The 21,404-nt window shown below is 40.8% G+C and overlaps 1 protein-coding gene across 3 annotated transcripts in view; it reads left to right on the top strand.

The window, feature by feature from the left end:
- DYM (dymeclin) overlaps positions 1–21,404 on the top strand; it is a 286,983-nt gene that overhangs the window by 81,104 nt on the left and 184,475 nt on the right. For all 3 annotated transcript variants that reach the window (XM_053912308.2, XM_053912309.2, XM_024580592.3), the window contains exon 8: positions 1,033–1,175. In XM_053912308.2, the coding sequence (XP_053768283.1) occupies positions 1,033–1,175 (143 nt within the window). The remainder of the gene's footprint in view (positions 1–1,032; positions 1,176–21,404) is intronic.

Here is a 21,404-nt window from a genome sequence, read left to right as displayed (position 1 = left end):
CGCCCGTCCCATTTAACCCGCTGTAATCTGTGCCCCATTACCATGGGTGCGGGCTGCTTCAGTGGCCTCTGACTGACAGTTCCTACTTTCGCTTAGTCCCCAAAGTTTTACTGAGTGCTCACCATGTGCCAGGCACGTTAGGGTGTGGGGCTGTACAGTGAGCAGAAGCTTACAGTCTTCTAGTGGGTGGGGATGGGAATAGATGAATACTATACACACACACACACACACACACACACACACACACACACACACACACACTCCTACCTTCTGTTGACACAGTCTTCGCAGGGTTTCATAATGCAAAAGAATGACAAATAATGTAGCTTTGATTCACGTTCTCAGGGCGTTGGGAGCTTTGTCTTCCTCCCATCCTTCTCACTACCTTGGGTATCATCACGGCTCCTGCACTGGTAATAGGGAAAGGGCCCGAGCTTTTGGCTCAAGAGTCTATTGAGCAGTTTTGTGTGGATTGCAGAAACTGATCTATCACCAGCTTGTGGACACATATTCCTTTTCACCTATTTTCTCTCCCTTCTCCTTACCCCGTTACCTAAAAGCAAAGAGTATTAATATTAAAAAAAAACCTATACACATAGAGATACATTTTTGTGTGCATGCATGAATTGAATATTTTCATACTTAAAAAGTATAGTCTTTTATATTATTGCTTTCTGATTCTTGCTTTTCCCTACTGATTCTATATTACTATCTCCCTTCAATTGCCAGGTACTCTATTACACACTGAATTTATAATTTTGTCCTGTTATACAGATTATTAATAAGTTAAGTTCAACAGCTCAAGTGATCTGACCAGTGACTGACGGCATAGGAAGGAGGAAAGACAGAATGAAGCCTCAAGCCTGACCTCTAACCCCGTGGTCCTCACTATCATTTGACAGTGCTAGACTTCAAATTGTGCTAATAACCTTTTCGTTTTAATAGATTATGTAGATCGTATTGATTGTTACATAAAATCAGGCATTTCTCATATGTATGAGTTTGATTTTCTTCCTTTTTCTTTCTGCGTAGTCTTCCATACACCAGCAAACTTGTGAAAACCTTGTTGTATAACTTTATCCGACAAGAGAAGCCGCCGCCTCCAGGAGCACAAGTCCTCCCCCAGCAGTCGGAGGGGGGCGGGCTGCTGTATGGACTTGCATCAGGAGTAGCAAGTAAGCCCAATCACATTTGTTTCATCACTTCAGTGCCCAGAGATTTTTGTTTAATTCGTCATAAGTAACTCTGCTCCCTTGGCTACCGCTACTGACAGTTTTATACTGGGATCTGTGCAACTGTGTAAATGCGACATACTGGAAGTAATTTAAAATATTAATTTTTGTATTCAGTGCGGTGATTTATGCATTGAAATACATGCAAATAATAAATAGTTTGAAGGTACCATTTTTCAAGAAAAATGATTATAAGTAAATATGCATATTAACATGAGTTCTTGCTGTACAATATAAAAACAAGTTCTTGGAAACTTTACTGCTTGTGTTTTATAAGGAAATAGTTCTATTTTAGGGACATCATTGGTTAGGATTTTACATGACTAATTGCATATAGTTTTCTTGGTATATTCAACATTTCATTGGTTAATGAGTAATTTGTATATCTTGAAGAGTTTTCTTATAACATCAAAAGTGGCACAAATGTGCATTTTATCAGGTTAGAAGCAAATTTTGTTACCTGAAGAAAGTCCTTTCCCACCGTACAGTACACCCTTACTTCTGCTCACAGTGGTCAGACGTACAGACAGACTCCAGACTATACACGTACCTCTGGTTTTCCCTTTGCGGGTGGGGAGGGCTGTGTCATGAGAGGTTACGTAAACTGGGCTTTCACTTTGTTCCGAAGGAGAAACAGAAAGTAGACTGACACTTTGACAGTTGTAAGGTCTGCACAGGTGCCCTTAGTAAATGTTGTGCCTAATTACATAGTGCAGAGTTCAACTGTTTGAAGGAATGTTTTTTTAGTCCTCACCCAAGGAAGCGGGGAGGGGAGGAGAGAGAGAGAGAAACAGAATCATTGATGTGCGAGGGAAACGTTGATTGGTTGCCTCCTGCACTTGGCCTGACCAGGGATTTAACCTGCAACCTAGGCATGTGCCTTGACTGGGAATTGAACTTTGGTGTATGGGACAATTTCCCTAGCCATGTGGCCAGGGCTATTCGAAGGCATTTTAAATGGAACTGAGAAGACTTCCAGTCAAGATGATGGCATAGATAAATGCGGTACTCCAAGCCTCCCAGAACCACAACAGAATTAGAACTAAACTACGGAACAACCGTCATTCAGAACCACTTGAAATCTAGATGAATGGAAGTCCTACAAGTAGGGATTTAAAGAAGAAGCCACATGGAGACTGGTAGAAGGGGTGGAGACACAGAGTGGACTGGTCCCATACCCATGTGAGCTGGATAAAAATTGGGAGGGAATCTCAGCTGTGGAGGACCCCCTGAGGAGCGAGGGTCCCAGCCCCACACCAGGTTTCCCAGCCCAGGGTTCCGGTGCTGGGAAGAGAAGCCCCCACAACTTCTGGCTGTAAAAACCAGCAAGGACTATAGCTGAGAGAGACAGAGGGCTTCTGGAGTCTCAGGCAGTTCCTCTTAAAGGTCTGGTACACGGACTTCTTGCATTCCCTCTGAGCTCCAGCACTGAGGCAGCAGCTTGAAGGTGTCAGGGACATATGGGGGGAAGAACTGAATTATCTGAGAGCTAAGGGGGCAACTTTATGTCAGACAAAACTGCTGGCAGAGGCCATTACTCCTTTTCTGAGACCCCCTGAAACAGAAGTTACCAGTAGGCACCAGATCCAAGTCTTCTGGCTCACAGTATTCACCTACCCTGGTGATTTGCTGAGAGCCTGCCCCACCCAGCTTGCCAGCCCACCAAGCCATTACCTGTGGCTTTTCCATACAAACTGCCTGTGGACTTTTCTAAAATCCCTCAAAGGCTCACAAATTGCAAACAAGCAGTATCTGGTGTTGGTGTGCCTGTAACTCTTGCTAAGTGGCCCTAGGTCTGGCACTAGTGGCAGCTGGCCCTGATTCGCAGCTTAGCCTTTCCTGAGCACCTCCAAGCCCACCACGAGTAGCAGCCATCTGCAGATCACTCTGTAGCTTGTTCCAGGTGACCGCAGGCAGGGCACAGGCCGCGGCTGACCTTGCACCTGCCAGGAGGTCCAGAGCTAGTGCATCTAGTAGTCAGCTTTGGACCTTCGGATTACAGTACTGCCACCTCCACGAGTGACACACTCAAGGTGCAGGCTTGGTGAGCATCAAGGCCCCACTGAAGCAAGTCCTAATCCATGGAGTTGACTCGTACACAGCAGCTCCTCCGCTGTAGTCACAGCTGGTCCTCGCAGCTGATTGGCCTGGTGTCAATCCCTCCCAGTGACGCCAACAGCAGTCAAAGGTCAACTACAACAGGACAGTGCACATAGTCCACACAAGACAGTGGGTACTGGGGGGATGTGCCAATGGGCCCTACAAGACACCTACTACATTAGGCCACTCTACCAAGTCTGGGAGATATAGCAGCCCTACACACATAAAAACAGACTTAGGGAAGCAGCCAAATGCAGAGACAAAGAAACAGGTCCAAAATGAAAGAACAGGAGAAATTTTCATAAAAAGAACTAAATGAAGTGGAGGAAAGCAAACTACCAGATATAGAGTTCAAAACAATGGTTTTAAGGAATGCTGAAGGAACTTAGAACTTTAGCAGCATGAAAAAGGACATAGAAACCATAAAAAAAGAACTAGTGAGAAATGAAGGATACACAAACTGAAATGAAGACTAGTTTACGGGAAATCAGTGGTAGAGTAGATGAAAGCTGAGAATCAAACCATCAATTTGGAATATAAGAAGCAAAAAACACCGAATCATAAAAGGAAAAAAGAAAGAGGAATCCGAAAAATTGAAGATAGAGTAAGGAGCCTCTGGGACAACTTCAAGCGTACCAACATTCACATCATGGGTGTGCCAGAAGGAGAAGAGAGAGCAAGAAATTGAAAACCTATTTGAAAAAGTAATAACAGAAAACTTCCCTAAACTGGTGAAGGAAATAGACACACAAGTTCAGGAGGCACAGAGAGTCCCAGGCACGATGAACACAAAGAGGCCCACACCAAGACACATCGTGATGAAAATGCCAAAGGTTAAAGGCAAAGATAGAATCTTAAAAGCAGCAAGAGAAAGGCCGTTAGGTTACCAACAAGGAGGCTCCCATAAGACTCTCAGCTGATTTCTCAACAGAAACTTTGCAGGCCAGATGGGAGTGGCAAGAGATATTCAAAGTGATGAAAAGTAAGGACCTACAACCAAAATTACTCGACTCAGCAAAGTTGTCATTTAAAGTCAAAGGACAGATAAAGAACTTCCCAAACAAGGAAAAGGTAAAGGAGTTCATCACCAGACCAGTATTATATGAAATGTTAAAGGATCTTATTTAAGAAGAAGAAAAAATATGAAATTATGAACAGTAAAATGACAATAAATACGTATCTATCAACAGTTGAGTCTAAAAAACAGAATAAACTAACAAGCAGAACAGAAACAGACTCAGATACAGAGAACATTTTGATAGTTGCCAGATAGCAGAGGGGGTTGGGAGGATGGGTGTAAAAGGTGAAGGGATTAAGAAGTACCCATTTGTGTTACAGAATAGTCATGAGATTGTAAAGTACAGCATAGGGAATCCAGTCATTAATATTCTCATAACTGTAGGTGGAAGATGGGTACGAGATTTATTGGGATGATCACTATATGTGAAGTTGTATAATGTCTAATCACTGGGGTATATTTATGCCTGAAACTAATATGACATTATATTTAAACTATAATTGAAAAATAAAAAATGATTCAATGGAAAAAATAGTAAAGATAAAAGTTGAACTTTGAAAGAATAAATGGAGCTTAGTTGCACAGCTGAATTATGGCTGTAGCATCCTCTCCACACTCAGGGAGGGACGTCAGGTTGGTATGAAAATGTAGCGCTGTGCATCATGGGAATGGTCTTTGGATTAAAAGACTGCTCTCTCTGTTGACTTTAGGAATTGACCCTGTGAACCAGGCTTTCTAGATTTGCCTCCCTTTGATTTCTTTTAATTATGAGTTGAGTTACATTTGTGATCACTCATGGCTTTGTCTTTGGTGCTGAGCAGGCTGCCTGGAATGCCCGGCACGCAGAGCTTTGTTCTCCGAGGAACTGCTAGCAGCCCACCGCCCTCATTGTTTCAGACGAGGGGGCTGTGCACAGCTTGCTCGTTCATGGCCACGCAGGCAGCACAGGAATGGCTTCTCACACGCTGTGAGACGGCTTCATTAGTCCGTTAGTGTTTGCTGCTTTTGATAACTAAACTGGTATAGGTATTTAAAAGTTGAGTATTTTGCAATACTCTGATATGGGAGATTTTTTGGAGGAGCTAGTGTACGGTCAGTAACTGCTTTCTCAAAACAATGACAGTTTCTTTCAAGTAAACGCAGATTGAGTGTGGTTTTAGTTTCTCTTGAAGTTGTGTGTCATCAGGGTGAAGTCCGGGATGGCACAGTGTGTCATCAGTACCAGGTGCCAGAGAACCTGGCTTCTAGATTTTAGATCTGCTCTCACCTACGTAGCAGTGTATTGGGAGTCCCTCACTTGTCCTGCCTCCCAGCTTCCTTCTCTTTCGAATGAGTAGGTTGGGATAGATGGTCCCTGAGATTATTTTCGTAGAACTTTCATTGATACCATGGTCTTCTCCCCCACCATTTTAAAGGTTAATGTTCAGTTAAGGGCGTTGAAAGACTTAGGACTTTTAGTGTGTTATAGTCAAAGCACATTTTATGTAGCTCTTTCCCTAAGTCTTTACAAAACTATGCAAATATAAACCACGATGGAGTAGTTATTCATTATTTCCCAGTATGCGACTCAGAGGACTGTGAAAACAATAAAAGGGTGTTCTCCTAAAAAGCAAGGCTGTGTATGTGGGCAAGTAAAATGTAAAGTTGATCACATTGTGTCATTTTGAAGTAAGCCACATTCTAGGGAAGTCAGTCAAATTGACAAAGAAAATTTGACTTTACTTGTGTGGTAACTTCTGATGATCTTTTGGTTGGTAGTTATGGAATGTTCTTACTTTAACACTGGCTTGAGAAAATGTGATTCGGATGTTCCTCACTGAGAAAAAACCACGTTGCAAAGCTGTATGCAAATTATAATCTCTTTTGGATCATACTCATTTTCATTCAGATTGAAGTTTTCCTGGATATAGAAAGCATTTCCTTTCATAGCGCTCTGTGTGTTGTATGTTTTACTGAGATTATTTCCTTTGAAACAGCATGCCTGTTTTGGAAAACTCTGGTTTTGGATAGTGAGGGTTCTCCAGCATTGGCAGGGGAGGAGGAGACTCCTGGCGCTTGAACTGGGACCAGATGAGGAGACAACCAACCACGTGTCTGGGCCCTCACAGGACTTAGGCAGGGCCTTCCCAGTTAATTCTCATTTTTTCCAGATTTATTTCTAGTTATTCTATTATTTGTTTCCTAGATGCCAGCAAAAACTCTCTTATATCTCGCACACCTGACACTTTTTCATGCCTTCACTTGCGTTGTTATCTCTTTAACCTCGAACCCTACTGCCTCCTATCTGTCACTCTGATTTTCTGCCCACCTGTCCATTAGGGTTCATCTCAAGTACCACCTTCCTCATGAAGACTTCCTTCTCCCCCCCAGCAAGATGCGGTCTTTCCTGTGGCACTTAGTCTGCTGTGTTGTGATTAATATGTAGAAGCTGCATCTCCCTTCATTGGCTCTGCGTACAATCCAGTAAGAGCAAACATATTTATAACATTTCTGAGTTTACTGAGCGATTTTTCCTGCGTCTCACTTGATTCTCATAGCAACCTTGTGAAATCGATGGTTTTACTTTTTAATGTGATGTAGAGGTGTTTCTAGTTAAGTTACTTGTCTAAAATCACGCAGAAAAGAGGTGTGCACTTGAGCTTAGTTTCTTTGACCCCTGGGTTTTGCTCTCTTGTCTTCCGTTGTCATGGCCTGACTCCTGAGGGGGCGGAGGGTGTTCACGGCAGTGCCCGCAGAGCGCCTCGCACCCACGGACTCTCAGTATTTTAGTATTTAAAATACTTAGTATTTAGTCTGCGACTACATACGGAAAGCCGGTGTTGTCTGCACTCAAGGTAGATGGGAACAGCCTGTCATTTATTGAATGCCTTCTATTTGCCGGAAACTTTAGTAGCTACTTTATACACATGATTTTATTTGCTCTTTATTTTTCTTTTCTAACATTTTAGTATGGAAAATTTCAAAGATGTACAAAAGTAGAGCAAATGGTAGATTGGACCCCTATCTACTATAACCCATCTTCAAATATCATCAACATTTTATTAACTGTTTTCCCATTTATCTCCCTTCTCCTCTTTTTAAAAAATTTTATTTGGAAATAAAGTTCATACATATAGAAAATTTCCAAAAAGAAAAATATTACAAAAAATCTATACAGCTTTATCCAGATTGATTTGTTAACATTTTATTCCACTAGTTATATATTTGTATTCTCTCCTCTCTTTTTTAAATCATTTTGTGTGCGCGCACACACACAAAATTTTAAAAAAATCTTGTAAGGGTAAGTTACATACGTCATCGCCCTTTACGCCTAAATTCTTGAATATGTGCTTCCTAAGAGGGACTATCTGTTACACAACCATATCACACTTACCAGCTCTAGTAAACTTAACATTCAGCTACCCTTAAAGACAAAAAAGGTAGGCATGTGTTTCTAAAACTAAAGAAATAGAGATTTCCCTCTCTATTTAAAAAATCTCTTTTCGCAAGTATATAATATCATTTGTGTTGTTCCTAAATTGAATTTTTACAGCTAGGTTTTCTTGTATCTGTGCTTATCAATTGATCCGTCTTAGACTGAGAGCTCCATGATGCAGCGTACTTCTCTCTGGTTACCCTTGGCCCCACAGAGCACCCTGAATGCTTGGATGATATTTGATCAGAGTGTCATAAATAATTGAAGAATTACTAATACTTTTTAATTACTTCTGCTAAGTTTTTTTTTTTGCAGTTAAGGAGTATTGAAAATTAACTTGTATAGATTTTTTCTTTTTTTAAAGGCATTTTTACATGTGTCGAGTGTGATTTATTTCTTTCACTGGAGGTGCTTAGAATGAATTATACATTTATATATTACTTTGGTAATATCTATTATACGTGCCAACAAGCCTCTATTCGTAATTTTTCAGTACAAGAAAAAAATGGTTTTCTTCCCCTCTATAGTTTTTTAGTTTAGAAATCCCTCTAATATGCTGACAAACGGAAAAGTATTTGATTGTTTTACTATATTACTGTTTAGAAAAGAATGCTACCATTATAAGTAATGTGGTTTTTGGAATGGGTCATAGAATTCCAGGGTTAGTAGAGATGAGAATGAAGGTCATACACTGGCTCCCAAACACTAGCCATCCCTCCTGGCACACTTTTAAAAAGCGCGCGCGCGTGTGTACTTACACCTTGGGATTTCTAAGTCACTGGACCTGAGGTGGGCCCGGGCATACACATTTCCAGAGAGCGTTCTGGTAGACTGCGGTACCGCCGGTCCCTGTCGGCACCGTGCGTGTGGTGCAGGTTCCTTTCCTGCGCTTGACCTGCTCTGCTCTGGGCCCGTCAGCAGTCAGCAGACCGGTGAGCCAGTGCTACTAATTACGGAGGAACGTGTTGTTTTGAGGCAGCTCTGATGGGTTTAACTGACCCCTTTCTGTGTATTACCTTGGTTTTGCTTGTTGTCACTTTCTGTATTGCTCTCTGTTGTTGGTGGTGAGGCCCAGTTTTATCGGGATTGTTCTTTAAGTCTGACTCTGCCGTGCAGTACTCCAGCATGAAATACTGGAGATTGGACCTTGAACTTCCTGGCTTCTGGACACTGTACTTCTTCATTAGTCTAAATGCCCATTAACTCTTTTGACAGATAATATTCAACTATTAGTGAACTTATTGCTACTTTTATCATCTAAGTCTTTTCCATGGTTTTTACGTCCTGTCTGTCCCCTTCAGGTTTTATGTGTACAGGGACAGAGCTCTCAGTGTCTCAGTCAGTTACAGTGTTGTTAGGTGTGGTGTGGGCCGCAGCGCCGGCCAAGGAATGAGATTTGCGCTCATGTTCAGCTCTATGTCGTCATTTAAAAGTGTTTGGGGGCGTCTGCTTTATTCAGGGTTATGTCCTTGACCACATACTGTGAGAAGTTTGACACATTCTAATTTCTGTGGAAAGCAGGGTGTTGCTATGGATGGTATATGTAAAGTAACAGTGAAAATTAACATACCTGGGAGTTTTGTGACCCTTCTATGCAGAATAGATTTATTTCCTGGAATCACAGTGAGGATTTGCTCTGGGAGCAGTAGCCTGGTTTCCCTAGACAGCAGACTGTAGAGTCAATGAGGATTTCTAAAGTGTCCCCCGACCTAGGACTGAACCACAGGACTCATTAAACTGGGACTGGTAGTCCCCCCGTGGCAGGAGTCTCTGGGCAAGCCTCTCGGGAGTCCCTACCAGGCTCTCTCCCTGCTTTCGCTCTCTGTCCTTTGGATTACACCACAGCTGTCTTCCCTTGTTCCTGCAAGTCCTTGTGCACAAGGATGAATTTCCAGAGTAAGCTGTGAAGAGTCAGGTGATTTGGGTGGAGTCCCAGCTCAGCACAATCTCAGACGTGTTCTTCAACTTGGAATCTCATTATCCGACTTAATAAAGCTGATAAATATAAGACTTTTCATACCACGTTTTTGTGAAGAACAGGTGAGATATTGTGTATAAAATCACTTCTTAAAACTATACAGCATCTATCCTCATGTAAATAACATTTATTACCTGCACTTCTTGTTAATTAAAACGAAAACAATTGAAAACAAAATGAATTTAATTAGATGAAGTTAGTGATCAGAAAATATCTGACAAATTTATGCCAGACAATTAAAAAGTTTGAGAGACTATTTTATCTTTTAATCTGCTCAGTCTTTAAAATTTATGTAAAAACTGTTTTGAAACACTCCCTACATTGAATACACCAGCTACGTTTCTGCTTTTTCTCCACCTGGCTTTTCATTGTGTGTGGTGCAGTGGCAGCCAGAAAGGAAAGTTTGATTGTTAAGTAGATACTGCCGCAAGAGAGTTATCCTTGCTTCCCTAAGTCAGCTTGTCTTGACAACAATCACCAAGGTATTCCTTTTTCACTAATTTATCTAATTTTCTTTTGTATTTGGTAGTTTGTTTATAAAATTAGCCCAAGATTTTAATAAAGACTTGATGCTGACCCAACCTGAATTGTAACACATTTTTCAAGCGTTCATCTAATCAAAAATATCAGTAGTATTGGTAGTCTTAGTTAGAGTCAGCAAGGCAAATGATACTTAATTCTTACTTGAATCTATAAGCACATCACCTGCCTTGTCAGAGATGCTCTGTAACACCAATGCCCGAAGACCCTTACCTGTGTGCTCTGTGACGTGCTGGGAGCCGGGCGTAGGGTGGTAGCAGAGAGCTCAGACTGCTCTAGCAGCGTACCCCAGACTGGGTGGCCTGAACAGTGGGCATTTACTTCTCACGGTTCTGGAGCCTGAGACATCTGCGGTCAAGGGCTGACGGATTGGTATCCTGGTGAGGGCTCTCTTCCTGGCTTGCAGATGGTCACATGGCAGAGAAAGGAAGCTCTGGTGTCTTTTCCTCTTATAAGGGCACAAATTTTATCATGGGGGCTTGACCCTGATGTCCTCCTCTAAACTTGCTCACCTCCCAAAGGCCCCACCCCCTATTACCACCACAGCAGGTGCTAGGGCTTCAGTCTTTATTTTTTCAGTGGGCCAGGGAGGGGAGGGACACAAATATTTAGTTCATAATATGCATCAACTAGGTCATGCTGGAATTCCTCTTGTTGAAATTTTCAATTGTGGGGGCTACTGGTCTCCTCTGTATGCTGATAGTTAAGGCATCTTTTAGCTCCAGTCATTCTTTATTTTAAACCACAACCCTGCCTAGTCGTAGGGGTGAGGGTTGTGGCCAAAGCAGACCAACCACTCACAGCCCATTACCAAATCAGTAATATGTTTTAAAAAATCATTTCAGAATGTATAAGGGACCTCTCAAAAACAATTCTGTGATTGAAACAGATTTTATTTTTCTCCTGATTTTGGAGGCTACTGCTTATGTTATCCTTTGGAGGGACTGGCTCCAGATTTTGATGATTTGGCATTACGGAGAGGTATGAGTATCAGACTCTGGCTGTTAGGAATAGATAGACCGAGGACTGAATGCCAGTCTTGCCACTTACTAACTTAGGTGTTCTTGGGCTGTTTAACGCCTTAGTGCCCCTGATTCCTTAGGGTAAAATTAAGGTAATTCCTTCCTTCATAGGGATTCTGAGATGATCAAATGGGCAAAAGTATAGGAAAGAGCCTGGCACCTTGTAGGCACACAGTAGAAAGTCACTATTGTAACAGCTAATATATAGTAATATTTAAAAGATAACTTTTGTTTAAAAACAGGAAAAAAGCCAGTGACCATATAATGATTTACAAGTTCACTCAGCATTTTAATGTAAATAAATTATGAAAATATCTGTTAATTGGTATATACATTTATAACAGAAATTTCAGATAGCCACTAAAAATTATGTTGAAAAAATATATTGTAAGAAGGGTAGGTAAGTTAAAATATTTATTCCGTGTTTCTTTTGATTCTATTCTTATTTCTTTGGCCTTGTTTTTTAGTGTATTTTCAAGTTTTTAAAGTGTTTCTAACGCTTAAAAGAATGTGAAGCATGGAAGAGTTGACCTGGAAATTTCTTGTGTTTTTTGTTATAAGACAAAACTGTAATGTGATTAATAATTGGGTATTCAGTGTTTTAAGCAGCCAAGCCTAATTAAATGTGTTCTGCCAAACTGTGCTTTCCATCACAAGTACTGAGACTTTGTACAATAACTTCTGATATATGGCTTTTCCATTTGAATGAGCCATCAAAAATGTTTTTTCCCCTTTGCTTGCAGTGGTGGGTGTCCCAGCCAAATTATAAGGCCAAAGTAGTGATTATTTGTTTAGGCAAATGCTGTAACAGAGAATTTAATAAAGTAGAATTTGAAGATCAAAACTCGTGTTTCTCCCAACTGCTATTATTGAGAAAGTGATTGAATTAATTATGATAGGTATAGTATACAGTAGTTGTAATTTATTTTACATGATTATTTTTTTCTCTTCAGTTTTGGCTTTTGCTGGGCTGGCTCATTGAGAGAAAGAAAACCGATAGTAAGAGAAAAAGTATGTGGCACTCAGAAACAGGCATAGTTCTGCAAACATGTCTAATTAAAGCACTTTGAATTTTCAAAAAAAAAAGTGCTTTGTAAACAATAATTACATTCTCATTCATTTTTATTTGGAATGATTTGGTAGATTTTATGTACCGGGTAAAGATGTTTTACCCGGTATGTAAAGAATAACCTTTTTTCCTTCATTATTTTTAGGAGCGAACTCATTTTTTGACTAATAAAATATAGTTTATTTCAGTTTACTATCTTCTTGTAGCGGTTTCTTGCAGGGACATACTGAGCATTTAGATTAGTATCTGCAACACAAAATGACTGTATTTTGTTGTAGAATTGTAATATAAGTTATTTTACTTTTAACTGCTCTGAAAAAACATAGTATGTGAGATTTTAGATTTTTAAAAGGTGTTTATTAAATGATATTCATTGGAAGTAATATAGTGTCAAAATACAGTATTTACTTATCTTTTACTGTGGTTGTTAGCTAACAGCCACTCCAAAACCAGTTTCCAGAAATGGCTTTGAAAGTCAGCATGCTATCCCCGTGCCCTCATTTTCTTCTTACCAGATCGGAAGGAAGATTGAAGCCTCTTTTATGCCACAAATACTCGAGGAACAAATTCACTCATAATCCCCAGGAACAATGTAGAATAGAGCAAACCATTTCAGATGAAATCTTAGGAATAACTGTGTAAGGCACGCTCTCAGAGCTTATTGGGCACCAATCGTTTAATCTGTTTTTGAGACTTCTGTAACATAATTTATTGTGGAATTTTTATGGTAAATTTAAAGATATTTAAAAAATAAAAATAGTAAAATTATGGAACCCACACTTCAAAAATATATATTTCATTGATTATACTATTACAGTTGTCCCAATTTTTCCCCCTTTGCCCCCCTCCACCTGGTACCCTCACTCCCTCCAGCAATCCCCTCCCCCTTAGTTCATGGCCATGGGTCATGATCTTTGGGAGAAGATCTTTGTCTTCTCCATCTCTTATACTGTTCTTAACTTCCTCATGTCTTTTTTGTACCTACCATTTCTTAATTAATCCCTGCATCTTTTCCCCCATTCTTCCCCTTCCCAGCTGATAGCCCTCCAAATGGTCTCCATATCTATGAATCTGTTTCTGTTCTGCTTGTTTGCTTAGTTTTTTAGATTCAATTGTTGATAGTTGTGAATTTGTTGCCATTTTAATGTTCATAGTTTAGATCTTCTTTTTCTTAAATAAGCCCCTTTGACATTTCATATAATAAGGGCTTGGTGATGATGAACTCCTTTAGCTTTACCTTGTCTGGGAAGCACTTTATCTACCCTCCGATTCTAAATGATAGCTTTGCTGGATAGAGTAATCAAGGTTGTAAGTCCTTGCTTTTCATCACTTTGAATACCTCTTGCCAGTCCCTTCTTGCCTGCAGTTTCTTTTGAGAAATCAGTTGATAGTCTTATGGGAACTCCTTTGTAGGTAACTATCTCCTTTTTCATTGCTGCTTTAAAGATTCTCTATTTTTAACCTTTGTCATTTTAATTATGATGTGTCTTGGTGTGGTCCTCTTTGGGTCCATCTTGTTTGGGACTCTCTGTGCATCCTGGATGTATGTCTGTTTCCTTTGCCAGATTAGGCAAGTTTTCTTTCATTATTTTTGCAAGTAAGTTTTCAATTTCTTGCTCCTCCTCTTCTCCTTCTGGCACCCCACTGACTCAGATGTTGGTGAGTTTGAAGATGTCCCTGAGGCTCCTTAGCCTATCCTTGATTTTTTGAATTCATCTTTCGTCTTGCTTTTCTGAGTGAATGATTTTTTCTTGTGTTCCAAATCATTGATTTGATTCTCAGCTTCATTCACTCCACTATTGTTTTCCTGTAGATTTTTCTTTATTTCACTTAATGTAACCTTCATTTCTGCCTGGGTCTTTTTTATGCTCTTGAAGTACCCAAAGAGTTCCTGGAGCATTCTGATAACCAGTGTTTTGAACTCTGCATCTCATAGTTTCTTTTTCTCCATTTTGTTTAGTTCTTTTTCTGGAGTTTTGTTTTGTTCTTTCATATGGGCAATATTTCTTTGTCTCCTCATTTTGGCAGCCTCTTTGTATTCATTTCTGTGAATTAAGTAGAGCTGCTTTGACTCCTTGTCTTAGTAGTGTGGCCTATTATAGAAAAGCACACCTGTCTGGATGAATGTGGCTTCTTTAAATCCTTTGTTGTCAGACTTCCTTACAGTTCGATTCCCTGACGTTTCTGGGTGATATTTGTTTTATAGTCTAGTTGTATTTTTTGCTGTAGTTGTGCAAGGGAGCGAGGTGTGTTTACCGATGCCTCCATCTTGACCAGAAGTCTAATCCTCACCTGACAGCGCCATTCCTCTGAGCCGGTCCCAAAAGGGCTGGGGTTCTGTTTTTTGAGAGCATAAATCTTATTTGAAAATCCGAAGTTATTTAAATGGGTTTGCTTTAAAACTTAAATATTGTCGTAGTTAAGTGAGTGTAAATTTTTATTAAGCATGGATGTTTGGAGTGAATTCAGAGGTTAAATTTATTGAAGGTTATTTACTGACAATTTGTGAATGGTAGTAAAAACCCTCAAATTATAGTTGGTATAGTTTTGAGACCACCTTTTACATGAATACATATTTTAAAATCTAATGTTATGAGTTATTTGAAGACTTTGCTTTTTCTTCAAGATTTTTTAAATTTATTTTTAGAGAGAGGGGAAGGGAGGGAGAGAAACATCAATGTGAGAGAGAAACATCAATAAGTTACCTCTCATACACACCCCAAATGGTACTGAACCCACAACCTAGGCATGTGCCCTGACTGGGAATCGAACCCATGACCTTTTGATTTGCAGGATGATGCCCAACCAACTGAGCCATATGGATCAGGGCCAAAGACTTCCCGTTTGAAATGCATTATCAAATAAGTTATGTTGATGGGTGAATATAGGTATGCGTAGATAGGTAGAGATGTTATTTCAAGTATAGCAAAATGTTCATGTAAAATTTAGGAGATGGTGAATATGTTGGTATTCACTATATAATTCTTTCAGCTTTTCTGCATGTTTGACAATTTTTATAATAAAATGTTGGGGAAAAAATAGAATCACTATAGGATAAATTAATGTTGTAAATTTCAGGTTCATTAAAAAGCTGTCTCTAACCTCCTGGTTCTTCCAGAATTGTCAGGTAAGATCCGAAGTCTGAGGTTTGACCAGACCTGGGCTCAAATTTTTACTGCAAGCTCATTAGCTCTATAACCTTGTAAAATTTTATAATCTCTTGGAACCTTTCCCCATCTATAAAATTGGAATGATGATTCCTTGTAGGATTGCTTGTAGGATTCCTTGTAGGATAATGGTAAATGTCTTCATTTTTCTCCTCTTGTACTTGTTTATAGTCTTTGTGAGCTGGACCATGGTCCTTGAAGGCTCATTGTATCCAGCTGGGTGAATGTGGAACAAGAAAGGGAGGTGCCTGCCATTCACTGTTGTGCCTGGCAGCCTCTAGACTCAAGCGCTGCAAGGCCATAGCGCCCCATACTTGACAGAGGCTGGACAAAGAAAGGGGAGGAGAGAAGCAGATAGCCATTCTCATCAGCAGCATAATGGGTGAAAGAGATGGCTTTTGGCATCAGGTAGGACTGAGCAGGAAACTGGGGCCCTGCCTCCTACTAGCTGTGTCACTTTCACTTAATTTTGCTGATCCCTAACTTCCTCATTTAAACAATGGCATTTAGAATATCTTTACCTGTCTGTAGACTTTTGTTACATTTAAATAACATGACAAGTAGTGAGCAGGTTTTTAGAACACGGTAAATGCTGAAAACAAATACTCGTTTATTTACCTGCCTCATCTTTTTTCCTCTCTCATTTGGGTCAATTTCTTTAGTTTTACAAACACTTTAGATGTTTTATGTGCTTCATGTTCCTTTCTGCTTACAAAATTAAGGCAATTTTTTGCCTTAATCCCACCACCTTCTTGGGATTATCAAAGAGGATAAACACAGATCCAGCAGCAACCTCCCTAGCATCCTTAACGTGACGTCATCAAATCGAAAGCCTTGCTAGCTGTCAGCGCCACGTTACTGCCTAAGGGAATTACAATGCCACAGGTAAACTGGACGACCCTTAGAACACCGCGTTGTGTCGGAGAAGCAAGTTACGAGAAAACCCGTTCGGTATGAAAGTTAAAAGCCAGGCAGAACTAAACTACATTGTGTAGAGTTCAGCCTAAAGAGGACCTGATTACTGTAAACATTCATAGTAATATTTGATTAGAAGTACAGTACCTCTCCTCCTCAGTTTCCCAGGGATGACAGCAGTGCGTAGGAGAAACATGTTTTTATTCTTCAGATGTCTTTATTTTGCAGTTTTATATGAATTTCTTTATATGAATTTATATGGAATACTCCTGTTCGCTATTTTATATTGTCCCTCCTGCTTTATACTATAATTGTAGTAGTATCATTTCAACATATTAATCACTTGAAATGCCTACCCCAAACACTTCCCACTCTTGTAAATTCAATATAGTGGATCTCTGTTTCTTTTAAATGTTCTGATATGTATAAATTTAGGTTCTCTTATGTCTTGGCGTGGCATGCCACCATGCAGCTCTCCTTACAATAGTGATGGCTGTACGCTGAACCATTGTCATTGTCCCCCTGATGTGGGGGACCTCCAGGTCCGTGCCCTTCAGAAGGGGTTAGTTTCACTCCTCCCGCACATCCTTGGGTTCAGTGCGCACCAATGCTTTGTTCTTCAGGGAGATTTTTGTTGACTGGTGTTTCGTAACCTTTTCCTCCATTGTCATCATCCCCGGGAGCTCTTTTTTTCTAATTGACCATTTCTAATAGACCATTTTTTTCTAATTGCCACTGCCACTCCCAAAGGAACATTTAAAATCACAAATATCTATCAGTTTGTGTGCTGTATGTATCTATGCTTTATATATTAAAAAAGCTAATGTTTTTTAATCCTTTCCAAGTCAAGTTTTCAAGTTTTGCTCCCATAAGGTGATATTGCCACCTTTGGGGATGCATAATATAAGCAAAAACCTTTCATGTGGGTGGATCCGGCTGCCTCCAACTGTGCTCTTGAACTGCTGGGGTGCATTTTCTGTTCTTTCATATCTTTTTCTGTCCAGCTGGGCCGTAACTCTCAGAGATATGTGGATGATGCACAGTTTGATTCTGTGTTTCCCTCATGCCCTTGTCTGGTTCGCTCTCTCCATACTGACAGACCTCGTGACAATACAGATTTTTAAAATCTTCATCCTAGGATATGCTTATTGACTTTAGAGAGAGAGAGAAACATCAATTGGTTGCCTCCCATTTGCACCTTGACCGGGGATCACACCCACAACCAAGGTGTGTGACCCGACTGGGGGTCACACCTGCAGCTTTGTGGTGCACAGGATGATGGCCCAACCAGCTGAGCCACCCGGACAGGGCATAGAAAGAGTTCTCTCTCATTCGTGTAACATTAATTGTAGTTTTCATGCCGTTAATATTTCTCTATAAATACAATCTTAATGGTGTATTGTGTGGATCCATCATTGCACAAGGACCATTAGAAGTTATAAAAATTAAAAAAATAAGATTAGCTCACATTCTACCATTATAACAAATCAACTTTCCCTTTTTTCTGTTATTCTTTCTTAGTCCTTGTCCCTATGTATACGTGTGTGTCTATAGCAAATTAAACATTCAAGTAAGAGATTTACAATGTGCAAATAACATCAAGTATTAGCTTGTCATTAGGGTATGTTTTACATACATATGTTTTACATATGTTTTACATATTAGGATATGTTTTACATATCCTAATGACAAACATAATAGCATATTACTGTATTCTTGAAAACATAATAGCGTATTACTATATGCTTGAAAAGTTTGAGTCCTGATGAAGAAAAGTGCAGGTTAAATCCAAGCTGTGACTTGTGTTAATTTCAGTTCCTGAATTGGTCAAATCAGGAGAGCAGGCAAGTTCTTGGTGTAAAACAGCTAAAGTTATTTACTTCGTCCATTTGGCTGCATGATTAATCGCACATGTTTGAGGCATCCTGTTGCTTGGATCCAAAGAGAGGATGTTATGGTAAGACTCCCGGTGCTTCTGCCAGCTCTCTTGTTGGTCTCCAGGCTCACTGGTTCATCTGGGCACAGTTGTTTTTCCTGAACTGAGTTAAAGGGCCCAAAAGACAGGGTCTGTAAGGTGAACTGGCTGCTCCATCGTTTCAAGTAGAAGGGGCATATTTTGGGGACATTGCAAAGGATTTATTCAAATGTGGCATAGTGACTGCTAGTTTGTCTTCTTCCCCATCCTAGCTGACTTCATGGATGCTAGGAATAGATCACATTTCTATTTGCAGCCATGCATGGTCTATGTTTTGGCCAAGGGCATGTAAGCAGAAGTGGGATGGGCAAACTTACAGGTAGAGTTCTTACAAGGAATGCAGTACTTCTCTCAGTCCTGCGGACTTGAATGAAAAGGTGTGGCTGGAGCTGTGGAGCCATGTGGGACCATGAGTAAACTTAGGAATGGAGACTGCACACAGTGGAGCAACAAGGGAAAAGGAGCCTGGCGCGTGAACATCAGGGAGCAACATGCAAGCTCTGCTGGCACCTGCTTTTGGACTTTGGTTGAAGCCATTATTACTCAGGTCTGTTACTTGCAAGTCACCCCAATCTTGACTTACACTTGAGTGATGATTACAGGGGATGAGGACAAGGCAGTAGGACAGTACAGTAGCTTTCTAGGGTGGACTGTTTGTAGGAGGTGACATCAGGACCTCTGAGCAACCAGAAACCAGTGCGATGAGATAGAACCCTGCAGGTGTCCCTCTCTGTGTAGCAGTTTTCGTCCTCAGTCCCCCGGCATCTTTGTTATCCTCGTCACAGAATAAAACACTGAAGTCCAGAGTCACAGAAACAACAAAAGAGTGAATTGCACAGTCTTTTTTATTGTTGTTACACAGATCTTGAATTCTGCTAATGATAGAAAGTCACCCAGTGTTGAAAAAGCCATTGGAGGCATTAGCAGTGCTTGCTAAGCCTAACTAATATCTGAGGCACATGAGTGCAGAACCTTAAGGATCTAGGAGTTTGTCAGAAGCCACTTGGCACATACTTTATTTACAAACTAAGGCACATTTTAAGTTCTACTTCGGTAAATGTATCCATGTTTCTTTTTTTACTATTAAGATGGAATTATATGCCAGTTCAATGACTTCATTAACTCGCCTGAGATCTTTGTGTAAAATTAATGGTCCAGGAAAAACCACCATGTTTGTTTTCTGCCCGTGCTTATTGCTCGCACATCACGGGTTATTTCCAAAAGTTCATGCATCCCAGTTGGAGAAATAGCATATATGTGATGGAAGCCTAATGGAGTTGCTAGCAAACTGTATTTTTCTTTCTCTCCTCTCTGAGTGTTGTGATATGTTGCAAAAAGCCGGAGACCTGGACTTCAGCCTTCTAGTTTGTGACCTTGGGCATGGTGGCGCTGGCGGGGATCGTGAAATCTCTGCTGTCTCGTAGCTTTTGTGATCTGCAGTTGTATTTCTTGTCGCGTCTCTTTACTCCTGAAATTCTGGTCAGGCTGTGTTGGACCTTCGCATTCTGTTCTTCACAGCTTTAAGTCTCTCTTAGAATTAATTCCATTTCTCCTCTCTCTCTCTCTGTTCTGGGTAATTTATTCAGATTTATCTTCAGTTCATTGCTTTTCTTTCTGTTGCTGGTGGAAATGGGCCCCTAAGCAGAGTCGCAAGAAAAGCATTTTGGAAGACCCATGCATTGGAGGGTGAGAGGTAGTGGTGAGATTTATTGGAATAGAAATAGAAGGCTGCCCCCAGGTTCCCAGTGTCTCATCTCTGTCAGCCCCACTGTGGAAAAAGCCCAGCCTTGTCATCATCAAGCCCAGAAGGAAGAGCAGGGTCTAGAAATTGTATGCCGTTGCCTCAGCTCACACCAGAGCTTAGTGCAGTTCAGCCTCTGTCCCTGTTCGGCTAGCATAGTCTCTGTTCCGGGCAGTGCTCCAGCTGGCACTTGTTATTGTATCCAGGCTTGAGCTTGGAGTCCGGGTGGCTGCCGACCATGCAGCTGCTAGGCCATGGCTACTCTGGAGAGAGAATGCATGAACACAAGAATGAATGCATATTGTGGGGCCAGAGAGAGAGCATGCAACAGAGTGCACTTGCCTTTGTTAAGCTTAGATATTATCTCTGGCTTGGGAAGGACCAGGTGCCTTTTCAAAATAACCAATCAACTTCCCAGTTCTTTGGGGGCTGGTGTTGGGTCCTCTCTGTCACCAATCCACTTCCTAGGTCTTCCAGGGTTCTGTGTACTTTATCCAGTCTGGTCCTTTTCCCAGGCTAGGCTTTGCCCCTCATGGTTGCCTCTTAGTTCCAACTGTACGTGCCTCATAGTGGAAGGACCTGCGCCATCTTGGCACTTACTGGACCTATGCCCAGAAGAGGAATTTCTCCTTCATTGTTTTATTCTCCCCCTCCACTCCCATTGTCAGGGCAGATGGACAGGTTGTACCCTGGGGAGATTGGAAAGCTGGTCCTTCCTCCCTACACAGGGGAGGGGGGTGGTGTTAATCCCCTTGGCCAGGAAATGCTGCGATCCCCTATGGTGTCTGAAGCTGCCACTTCAGACTTAATCAGGCCTATTGTCTGATTCAGCTCTCTAGCTGATTAGGCTTCTTAATGTCTGATTCCCTTTGTTGCCTTCTCTGTTATTAATATCTGGCTTCCTACACTAACATTTCCAACTGCATCTGAGTAACTATGAAATCTTTTCACTGGAGTTTTCTAAGTTACAACATAGGTGCAGTAAAGTAAAAAATCTTAAATGTACAACTTCATGCAGATTTAAGCGAGAAATTAAATAAGGTGAGGCCTTAGAATTGTCTGTTGGATTTGTTAGGATGGATGTTGTTGGTTACTTTGTCAAGATTTTTTTTTAGGCAGAGGAGCTAAGTAGGGCGGGCCGAGGGAGTGTGGGAGGCCGCATACAGGCAGAAAAGTAACGCAGCACCTGGAAGGGGATGTGAGTTCCGGGGAGGTTTTATTTGTTTGTTTTT

This window comes from Desmodus rotundus, chromosome 10, assembly GCF_022682495.2.
Source record: "Desmodus rotundus isolate HL8 chromosome 10, HLdesRot8A.1, whole genome shotgun sequence".
NCBI classification, from domain to species: Eukaryota; Metazoa; Chordata; class Mammalia; order Chiroptera; family Phyllostomidae; genus Desmodus; species Desmodus rotundus.
This window is presented reverse-complemented; position numbering and strand designations above follow the sequence as displayed.